The following is a 12,016-nucleotide window of genomic DNA, read 5'->3' as shown; positions in this document are numbered from 1 at the left end:
GGCGTACAGAAGCAAATAAATAAATGACGGGTCTTTGTCCCAAACATTATGGAGGGCACTGGGTTAGAGGCATGGTAGACCTTTTTTTATATTAGGTTTGATTTCCCACAACACTCACCTGTTATGTCATGTCTTGTGACAAAGCTTTCAGGACTGGTGGGGAACTGTGATCGTTCCACTGGTGTAATCCGTCTTGCAACGCAAATCATACAGGACTGAAGATCTGGAGCAACAAAAATCAGTCTTCAGTTCCACTTTCCATGTTAATAATCAACTCAAATATTCTTTACCAATAAATTTTATTTCATCATATTTACTTCCCTGGCAAATGACAGTCAGTAACAGGTCAAAATAAATGGGTAAAAGTCTTCTTGTACAATCATTCCTTTGAGACAGCAGATCTTTACAGCTGGTATAATAAAACTAATTAGTCGACAAATAGGTTTAATGAGTTTGCATTCAGATTAAGAAATTAGGTCATTCGTATCCTCGATGAAGCTTGTTTGGAGTCCAATTAGTTAAAGAATCTTGCCAATTGAAAACCTAAGTGCGTGCAAAGTTAGATAATCTCAACTCAGCTTGGAGTGGTTTTGTCTTTGGTCACATATTGCAGAACTCGGGGAAGGGAAATTAAATGCCGAAATCTGTGACGCTGCATATAAATGAGCATTGAATGAGGATAGCACAACATTCAGCGGTGGTATCTTTTCCACATTCCCCAAATTTTTAGTTATCTTAATATTCCCATTTCTCTCACAATTGTTGTCACCAAGCAATAAGAATGATAATTGTCAATTTATTGATTGATTGATATTGTATTTAATCTACAATAAAGTGCAGTAATTAGAACTGCCAGTTTGGATGGATGATTGAGTTGCAATAAAGGACAATTTGACTTAAGTAAGCAACTAGTTCAGGTTGAGCTACTGAAAAAAAAAATTGCAAACGATGGTTTGGAAGAAAGAGAGAGGAAAAAATAAGGAGCTTGTGACCTTGAAATGTTTCGGTATAAAATTAAAATATATTAGAAAATGAAAGTATAATACCTAAAAATCACTACCAGGGCCAGAATCATAAGATTCCAGACCATTTAGATTAGATTAGATTAGATTTGTTTATTATCATTCAGACCTATCGGTCTGAACGAAATTTTGTTCCCCTGCAGTCGTACATACAATTAAAAAAATGACAAAAACACACAATCAACACAAATTTAACATCCACCACAGTGAGTTCACCAAACACCTCCTCACTGTGGTGGAAGGCAAAATCTTAAAGTCTCTGTCTCTTCCCTCTTTGTTCTCCCTCTGCGCCGAGGTGACAGTTCAACAGCTCCGCGGCCGAGTGGTCGCGGCTGCCGCCGCAGCTCCAGCTTCGGGGCCGAGTCGGGTCCTCCGCTACCGCTGCTGCTGCTGCTGCTGCCGCCACAGCTTCGGAGCCGAGTCGGGTCTCCGCTGCTGCTGCCGCTGCCGCCACAGCTTCGGGGCCGAGTCAGGTCTCCGCTGCTGCTGCTGCCGCCACAGCTTCGGGGCCGAGTCGGTGTCTGCGATGCTGCCTGCTCCGAAAGCTTCGGGGCCGAGGCGCAGACGGGGCTGCTGCTGCCGCCGCCACAGCTTCGGGGCCGAAGGGTCTCCGTGCTGCTGCCCCCAGCTTCGGGGCCGAGTCAGGTCTCCGCTGCTGCTGCCGCTGCTACAGCTCCGATGCTGCCAGCTCCGCCATTAGGCCTCGGCGCAGACGGGGACAGGGAATACGACCGAAGAAAAAGTCGCATCCCCCGAAGGAAGAGACCAAAGCATGTTTCTCCCACCCCACCCACACACATACACAACTTAATAATTAACTAAAACATGACAAGGAACAAAAAGAAAGAAAAAAAAACAGACGGACTGCAGGTGGGCCGCAGCTGTTAAGCCAACGCCGCCATCATGAATCTTGATGTACTTGATGTAATGCTTAAAAGGGTACAAGAATAAAATTACAGGACCGAAGAACCAAACAATCCACACAACAATGTAGAAACTGGCCGAAGTAAATTAATTCATAGAGAAGTCTAATTCACCCACAACTAATGCAAAGAACATTATGACAAATTCACCTCATGACACCCACTTGAATTTCATCTTCCACGTTGAAATATTATATGCTGAACATACAAGGATCTTACCTTCACCCTCTTCAGTTACAGCCTTGGGCTGAGAGAGTGCAAAGCACTGCATGGTTTCATATTTCTGACGTGGTTCGTGATTTCCATTAGACTCCTCCAAAGAATCATAAGGAATCTGCACTAGCATTCGACAATTGAATGTGTGGCTCTTCTGCCTCTGTGTTTCATTTGCCCAAGAAACTCCGTTCACTGAGGAAACATGAATGCAGATCATGAACACCAACTGATCAGAGACAATCTGAACATGCATGAGCAAATTGCATCAAGATATGCTTGCAAACCTGTTAACAGGTTAAAGATGCCAGCTCCTTATTAAGGGCCAGTCCCACTTGGGCGTCATTTGCACGTCTTTTACGCGACATCCTAAAAATTGTTTGGCACATTGTGATGCACGCATGGCGTGCGGTGAGGCGTGGTGGCGTATGCAGTGATGCGCGATAACGCACTGCACCCCAGGATTTTGGAATGCTCAAAATCCTCTCACGCCACCTGCACGACGTACCCCTTGTGCACTCTGACATACTGATGGCATACGCTGACGTACTGACCACGTACGTGTAGCGCGTGGTGACGCATGGTTACACACAAACATTGCCGATGCTAATTTATTATGTGTCACCATGTCAACATCCGTAACCATGCACCGTCGGCACACCATTTGAGCGCTGCACCACGTGACCACCTGGGTATAAAGCGCACGTAGTTTTGAAATTTTTTCACTGGGAAAATCCTTGCCACAGAGATCGGACTAAATACGAACGACATCGCAAATGGCTCCCAAATGAAGCAGGGCCCTCAAGAGCACTTGGCGCATGACTGTCGAACTGCTAGATGACTGTCGCGCATCATTCACTACCGGCCTGTAGCACAAATGACACCCAAGTGGGACAGGCCCTTTACTCTACATCAAACCTTGGTTAGATGATTGAAGGAGTAGTGTGTTTAACCCTGGTCATCACATAGTAAAATGGATAAAAAGGCAATAGAGAGTGTGCAGAGAGGATTTATTCAAATAATACCAGAAATGCAAGGATATTTAAGTCAGTAAAGGGTTACCAGACTGGATATCTTTATAGTTTAGTTTAGTTTGAGATACAGCACGGAAACAGACCCTTCGACCCACCGGGTTCGCACCAACCAGCGATCCCAGCACATTAACACTATCCTACACACACTACGAACAACTTTTACATTTACCAAGCCAATTACCCTACAAACCTCAGTTTGCACACAAAACAAAAACCACAAAACACAGTTAAGAGGTGAGAGAGTTGAATGATGAAAGCCTATGATAGAATGGAAACAAAGAATGGGTTCACTCATGGGGAACAACATGATTGGAGGCAGTCACCAAAAGTACATTTAAAGGGAGGGTAGACAAACATATGAAGGAGACGAGAGCAGAGAGTTACTATCAACGGTTAAAATGAAAAAAGACAGCAGGACTCTTGAGTGATGAACAGGCCAATCAGCCCATTTCTATGTCATGCATCATACATAAACAGCAACCATTCACTGGAAAATCTAGATCATTCTAGATACCTAGATTCAGAGACATTCTTTCTCATACACTAAAAGTTTTGCAAGCACACTGATCGAAAGGTTTTCTTCAATCGTGCATAAGTGTACGAAAAAACTTTCTCCCAGTGTGAATGTGAAGAAATTGAGTCAGCAATATGAAAAATCATGCATCCTTTCTTTCTTCTAGCCTTCCTTCAGTCATAAACACCAGTACAAATTTCTCACGCCTTCTAGTCAGAGATGGTAGCTCTCTCAATCCTATACCACCACCTCTTCCCACCCCTCATCTATTTTTGTGTTTCTACTGCCTTGCCATGTGGTATTCATAAATCCACGAATATAATAAATCAGATACCGTGGTGGGCCAGGTATAATTTATTTTCCCTGAACATCCACATGTAATCAACATAATGCCTTAAGTGCATTATTATAATTGTGAAATTCATTTGAAATAAAATCACCAATTTTAACAGACCAAGGAAGACAGAGTTATGATACTTGAGGGAACGAGGACCCTCACGTACTACTCCGTCATCTTAAAATGCTCGCAACTAAACGAGTGCACTGCCTCGAAATTTCACCATTTTTTAACGGTTTTCCTACCTGTTGATTTCGGCAAATTTCGAAGAAATTCATCACGGTCCTCTTGATGAAGGATATTATACACACTAGTGTTCATGAGCTCCTCCTGTTTGTACTGAAGGTACTGGGTAACGTTTTCGGACACAAAAACAATGTTTCCATCTCGATTAACCACAAACAGAAAGCCATCCAGGGCCTGCAACCACAAATAGACCATGTCTCACTGAGCAAAATGTGTGCAGGATTGTTCGTCAGATTAAGACATACATGTTGAATGTGCAATACAATTCAAAGACTTTAAATATTCTCTTAAAATCTGGTCATCCCCCAGTTTACGAATGGGTGACTTGTGCACAGTCTATACATACTAACACACATTTGGGAGACCAGCGGGTTGGATTTGGCGGGGCTACAGATGATTGTTTTTGACATTAGCTAAAATGTTGCCATGTCCAAGCCAAATAGAATATATTCAAGTTAAACACTTTGATGTTTATCTTGCAAAATCTATCCGTGTCACACCATTTAGGCTTCAATATCATTAAAAACATACTGCAGAAAAATCTTTCAAAAGAATCTCATTATTAGCACGTGATAAGCTCCATCAAAAATTGTTAATATCAGCTTCATTATTAAGAGTGGTAAAATTAGATTTTGAATGCTTCTCCAGATTATCTATCCCTATTAGACAAGTCACCTCCAGACCTGCTGTGTGGGAACTCTGTTTGTAGCTGCCCTCTCCGAGTTGCGAACTGTTCGGATTAAAAACAGTTCTCAAGAACAGAAAAGAGTACAAAGTGCTGGAGTAACTCAGCAGGTTCGGCAACATCTCTAGAGAACATGGATCGGTGACATTTGGGGTCAGGACACTTCTTCAGACACTCTGAAGAAGGGTCTCGACCGGAACGATCACTCCAAAAATGTGTCTTTTTTTTGTAAACCAGCATCTGCAGCTCCTTGTTTCTCAAGAACTATATCGTAACTCGGCGAGGACCTGTACACAACTAAAGCTACCAATCCATGAGGTCTTCCATTTCATTGGCGAACTGGTCACATGGAAAATTAATATTAGAAAGTATTGTGTATTATCAGATTACCTTGAGCAACAGGGGACCCAATGAATCTTTATCAATAACTCCTTGGCCTGTTGAAGAAACATCTGCTTTTTGGACATCATCTTCATTTGAAGACGCTTTTCCTATGAACAGAAACAATTAACTGTACAGAGACAAGTAAAAACGCTCTTCTCGCTTCATAGCTACGTTCATTATTAAATCAGCATTTTAAATTCTAAAACTGAACAGAGCTACCGAGTATGTCTAAACAACAAAATCACTGTGCGTTAAAGTTAAAGCACACTAGTTTTAGAACTCTATGGTCTAAATTATACCCTATAGAACATATTTTAAAAGAAAATACTGGGAAAAATATTATGCCGAGAAAAAAAGGTAACAAGATGACATTTTGAGGAGTTAATAAAGATAACGGAATGAAAAATTGAAGGATTTTTTGAGATTGTGATAATCAAAGGCTATATCACTCCATAATTGGCTGGCATCAAAGTAATGTAAAATTCACAGAATGATAGAGTTTTGGAAGAAATTGGGGGAATAAAATGGTATATTTGAAGATGAGGGCAGGATTTAAAGAACATATCAACACTGTTCTATCATTCTCGATCGTTTATCAGGATTTGAATAAATAATTAACCAGGTGATCAATTAAAATATACTTTCAGCAATTAAAGCTCGATTGAGGATTACTTAACTTCATAAATTGAACACTTAGAAACATAGAAAATAGGTGCAGGAGTAGGCCATTCGGCCCTTCGAGCCTGCACCGCCATTCAATATGATCATGGCTGATCATCCAACTCAGTATCCTGTACCTGCCTTCTCTCCATACCCCCTGATCCCTTTAACCACAAGGGCCACATCTAACTCCCTCGTAAATATAGCCAATGAACTGGCCTCAATTACCTTCTGTGGCAGAGAATTCCAGAGATTCACCACTCTCTGTGCGAAAAATGTTTTCCTCATCTCGGTCCTAAAAGATTTCCCCCTTATCCTTAAACTGTGACCCCTTGTTCTAGACTTCCCCAACATCGGGAACAATCTTCCTGCATCTAGCCTGTCCAACCCCTTAAGAATTTTGTAATTGCCTCTCAATCCTGCTTTATCACTTAGCAAGATCATGGCTGATCAAGCGCCTCAAATCTGTTTTCCAATCAATTAGTGGGGTTTTAATTTATTGCTTTAAAAAAAAAAAAATGTTATCCTCGAGCATGTGTTTACAGGCCTGTTATGTCCCTGCAAGAAATAATTTCACTGTGCGCTTCGTCTAACTATAAAACTGAACTAAAGTTCCTGTTTTCCTGCACAGCATGCACCAACACTAGATCCTCCACTAGAGGGGTGAAAGTCTTTCCACATCATAACAAATACTTTGAACAAACTCCAATGAGGTCATTACAATACAATTCCACAACAACGTAAAGCATTGCATTAATAAAGCACCTTTCCATTTTAAAAAATCCAAAAGGGCTATCTTTTTCTGAAAGAACAGACAGGGCAAAATCTCTATCCTTGAGTGGAGTTTTATGTAGCAGTCTGGAACCTGCATTTGTCTTAATTTAGATATTTTGGCTAAAATTCAAAAGGTTTTTAGTAATTAAAGTTTTAACATTAAAATAAAAATGTGTTATATAGTTTGCTGCAATTTCAAGGCTTGCAGCATCAGCAATGCAGGTTCTTAATGTTACTGCACCAAGTGAATGTCCTCAACAACATACAATGATAATAGCACATATATATATATTATTTGTCAACAGAACACTTTTTCAATCCCAATGTCCCCACATCCACACCATTAGAGGGACCACAAAGACTGCAAGCAGAGAACTTATTTTATGAATAATATAGATAAACATGCAGGAATGGTGAGAGATTTGGTGTTAGCAACAAGTCTCTCAATATTTGTCTCACTTCTTCTCCTAGCTTCAACTTTATTACATCAAGATAATTAATGTCAAGTGTGGAATTTATAATCTATTAACATAGAAAAATGCTCTGACATACTTCATCGTAGCATTATCAAACAAAATGGCAGACACAATTTATTGCAGATTTTCTGCATTAATATTTAGTAGGATTATAATACATCACATTACCTTGCTCTTTTATCTGACGAATCTGCCTCACTGTTTCTTTCAAGATTGCACATTTATCAGGTTTGACATTGAAGTTGTCAATGTCACTTAGGTTAGCTGAGATTAGTTCAGCCAGTTCCTCAATGTATTTGCTCTCTTGCTCACGTCGACGCTTTTCAATGCTGCAGTTTACACTGTCAAACAAGTTATACAGGATGGTGAAAACTCTGATAATCACTACGGACAAATTAATATTTAGAAAATGTAAACAATATTTAGTTTTCTGTATAATCTACACAATCTGAAATTCATTTTTTGTACAAAAAAAAAAAGTTGACATTAACAAGACTGCACAGAACAGACAAAAAAGACTGATATGTGAAGCCTTCCAACTAGTCATGACAGAGTACAAATGTCAATTAACCTAATTTGCGTTTGAAAGCCCAATCTTTTATCACTTAGCAAAATCGTAGCCGATACAAATGGCAGTCAATTTGGGGTATAACAATACTTTTGCAGAAAAGAACTGTCAAAGAAAGTAGTCAATTGAAAGGATTTAGTTGCATGTGAAGCTCCCAATGTATACTTCAGAAAATCCCCTAGTGCTATTGAAAGGCCAGTGAAATAATAAATCATTAGTCAATGATCCTGAAATAAATTTCATTCAGACCCAGATGTTAGTATAGAAATAATGAATTTACTTTTATATTGTCGGGAAGACTGCTGTAGAGCATTAAAGATTGATCAGTATAGAATAAACTGTGCGAGTCAAAGTTAGACAGCGTAGAAACATGTCCTTCGGCCGACTCAATGCCAACCATCCTACCAATTATACGGATTCCATTTATCCACATTAATTCTATATCCCTCTGCTTTGGCTTTGTCATTCAAGGACTTAACGTGATTCTTAAAATGTCGTTACTATTCGAGCCTTCACCGCTTCCTCTGGAAGCTGATTCTAACAACTACTCTTTCTGTTGAAAATGTATGCCTCAGATTCCCTTATATCATTTCCCTCTCTCCTCTTGTTTCTTGCCATAGAGGGAGTACGGAGAAGGTTCACCTCACCAGACTGATTCCTGGGATGTCAGGACTTTCATATGAAGAAAGACTGGATAGACTCGGCTTGTACTCGCTAGAAGTTAGAAGATTGAGGGGGGATCTTATAGAAACTTACAAAATTCTTATGGGTTGGACAGGCTAGATACAGGAAGATTGTTCCCGATGTTGGGGATGTTCAGAACAAGGGGTCACAGTTTAAGGATAAGGGGGAAGTCTTTTAGGACCGAGATGAGAAAAAAACATTTTCACACAGAGAGTGGTGAATCTGTGGAATGCTCTGCCACAGAAGGTAATTGAGGCCAGTTCATTGGCTATATTTAAGAGGGAGTTAGATGTGGCCCTTGTGGCTAAAAGGATCAGGGGGTATGGAGAGAAGGCAGGTACAGGATACCGAGTTGGATGATCAGCCATGATCATATTGAATGGCGGTGCAGGCTCGAAGGGGCGAATGGCCTACGCCTGCACCTATTTTCTATGTTTCCATGTTTTAGGTGCCCCACCTTGGGAAACAGTATCAGGCCATCTAACCTATCCAAGTCTCATAATTTACAACTATGTCACCTCTCATCCACGATCATTCCAGGGAAAACAGTCCCAATCTATCTATATAACTCAAGTTCGTCAATCCAGGAAATATCCTTGTGAATCTTTTCGGTAACCTCTCTGGTTTAATTGCATATTTTCTGCTGTTTGGCAACCAGAACTAGAACTGCAGACTATACTCCAAGTGGGGCCCAACTAACGTTTTGGACAACATAATGCCTTGGCCGAAGAAGGCAAGCATTCTATATACCGTCCTCACTGCCCTACCTATTGCGTTGACATGTTCAGGGAACTATACATTTGTACTCCAAGGTCTCGCTGTTCAACTTCACACACTGCCATTCACTATTTATGTCCGAACCTGACTTAAACTTTCCAAAATGCATCATATTGCGCTTGACCAAGTTAAATTCTATTTGTCATTATTTTGCCCACTTTCCCCATTGATCTAGATCCTGTTGTAACTTCACTTCACTGTCCCTGTCCATCTTGTCTACGGGCTACTCCAGCATTCGGTCTCTTCTCGGGCTCTTATACAAGTTTGTAAGAATGGTTTCCACCATAATCTTGACATATTAAAAACCCCAATTTACAACTACAGCTATTTTCTGCAGATCAGCACAATACAAGATTTATTACATCCAGAATTTTTAAAAATGAAGGCATCAATACATGAATACGGGCATGTTTTTGGACCTCAATTCCCCATTATGTACAGAGCAGCCCAGTCAAATTACTCAAAGAAATCTCAGTACAACTATACAATTGAAAGATTCACTTTTGACATAGTTTACAGTGTTCATCACTAGTCACGTCTTACACGCAATTCTGGCATGTCATTTAGAAAAAACAACAATCACAAAAAAAAACATTTGTGCCAGTACTGCAGATCTCCTACAGGTGGTAGCACACCACTGGCTTCCACTAGCAACAGAGCAATGCCTTTAAAATTCACAAGTAGTAAGATTTGAACTTTAAACTCAATTATGTAGCTTCAAAACAACTTTTTTTGACAAGACGTTGAACAGACTAGTGCAGATTTCATACACACATGCAGATTTCATACATTCATTACACAGAAGTTTTATTTGACAACCTAACCTACATTTGTGTGAAAATTATTATGGCAGCCGAGACAATTAATTTTTCAGGAATAGAGAAATCTAGGAGTCAGGAATCCCCAAAACAAGAAATCCAGCGCAGGCAAGGGATCCTTACAGGGAGACCAGGTTTTTTCTAGGAGTGATTAACAAATAAATCATCTGGCATTTAACTACCAAAATAAATGCAACTTCACAATTCAGAACATCACATAAATGCTCAACAAGAATGTAAACAAAAACATCTGTAACAAATGTATACATAGTGAAAGTCAAAAGTGGAAAATGTGCCCATATATCCATGTTTCCTCAATTGGCAATAGAAGTGTTTACTGCATGAAGTTTAAGGACTTTCATTTCACAAACATTTCTAATGGATAGATGTAAAATGACTCAATCTCCTATATTACAATGAACAGACATTTTCAAAGGTTTCAAAGGTCAAAGGTCTTTTATTGTCACTCGTACCAATTAAAGTACAGTGATGTTCGTAATACCATTTTGAAGAGAATGTGTTGTGAAAATGGAAGCTTTCGTTTCCCACTCATATTGCCACAAGACAAATTAAATAAAACTTTTTTTGCACAATTTCTTCAGCAAAGCCTGCAGAATTGAAATATGTTAATTTTACTGACATGCTCACAAATGTCCAACTTCAACTGCGTAAGCAATTGTCAAATTCACTTTCAAATCTACGTCAACTCACCATTAGTGGCCTGGGGTTTCTACTAGATTGCTATGGATTTTCAGTGCAACTTGCCAGACATTCATCAAACCAATAAAATAGATCATGGAAATTCAAGTGGAAATGACGCCCAAGGCAAATCAAGTTTCTGTGATTTGTTGCACTCAAAGCTCTCTCCACACACCAATTTGGTTAGTCTTCAAGATTGAATGAATTATCATGAAGTGTACAGTTAACAGTGTACATTTGAAGGCCTTCAAGGCGGCTCTAAGCATTTTTTGGTGATGGAACACTAACAATTGGTTGCTAAATGCTTGTTTTGAAGGTGTGTGTGTGTGTGTGTGTGTGTGTGTGTGTGTGTGTGTGTGTGTGTGTGTGTGTGTGTGTGTGTGTGTGTGTGTGTGTGTGTGTGTGTGTGTGTGTGTGTGTGTGTGTGTGTGTGTGTGTGTGTGTGTGTGTGTGTGTGTGTGTGTGTGTGTGTGTGTGTGTGTCTCAGCTGGCAGGTAGGTGAACAACAGCTCGGAGGGGTTAATGATAGGCAGATGGACAACGGCCAGAGAAAACTAGAGATGCTGCCCGAGCCACTGAATGACTCTAGCACTTTATTTTGTAAACTAACATCTGCAGCTCCTTGGTTCCAGTTTAAGTTGTATGAAATGGGCGGGTATAGAGAACAGTCCCAAGGTCATAATCACTTTGATTGAGCGAGACACACACAACATATGCTGGAATCTTGAACAAAACACAAAGTACCGGAGGAACTCTATGAGTCAGGTTGTACGTGTGGAAGGTATGGGCAGACAACATTTTTGATCAGAAATTGGAGAAGAGCGAGGAGTAATCTGGAAAAAGGGCATGGGGTGGTGCAAAGCCTCGCAAGCAACAGTTGAATCCAAATGAACGAGGCAAAGGGTGGAGTAAACGGCAAAGGCTAGAGATGAAAAAGAGACTAAAGGGTGTCAGGGTGTCAGGTTGAACAGAGGGATCTAGGAATAACTGTGCATAGTTCCCTGAAGGTGGAATTTCATGTAGATAGGGTGGTAAAGAAAGCTTTTGGTATACTAGCCTTTATAAATCAGAGCATTGAGTATAGAAGTTGGGATGTAATGTTAAAATTGTACAAGGCATTGGCGAGACCAATTCTGGAGTATGGCGTACAATTTTGGTCGCCCAATTATAGGAAGGGTGTCAACAAAATAGAGAGAGTACAG

General features: G+C 40.2%; 1 protein-coding gene across 5 annotated transcripts in view; it reads right to left on the bottom strand.

Annotated features, from left to right (window-relative positions):
- The window catches only part of LOC129707261 (nuclear receptor coactivator 3-like), a 196,160-nt gene that overhangs the window by 36,121 nt on the left and 148,023 nt on the right, over nt 1-12,016 (bottom strand). For all 5 annotated transcript variants that reach the window (XM_055652168.1, XM_055652169.1, XM_055652172.1 and 2 more), the window contains 5 exons: nt 7,437-7,609; nt 5,365-5,465; nt 4,289-4,463; nt 2,165-2,353; nt 119-223 (listed from right to left, as the gene is read on the bottom strand). In XM_055652168.1, coding sequence (XP_055508143.1) covers nt 119-223; nt 2,165-2,353; nt 4,289-4,463; nt 5,365-5,465; nt 7,437-7,609 — 743 coding nt within the window. The remainder of the gene's footprint in view (nt 1-118; nt 224-2,164; nt 2,354-4,288; nt 4,464-5,364; nt 5,466-7,436; nt 7,610-12,016) is intronic.

The sequence above is a fragment of the Leucoraja erinacea genome, chromosome 21 (assembly GCF_028641065.1).
Source record: "Leucoraja erinacea ecotype New England chromosome 21, Leri_hhj_1, whole genome shotgun sequence".
Taxonomy (NCBI): Eukaryota; Metazoa; Chordata; class Chondrichthyes; order Rajiformes; family Rajidae; genus Leucoraja; species Leucoraja erinaceus.
Note: the sequence above shows the minus strand (reverse complement) of the source record. Positions and strands in the feature narration are given on the sequence as shown.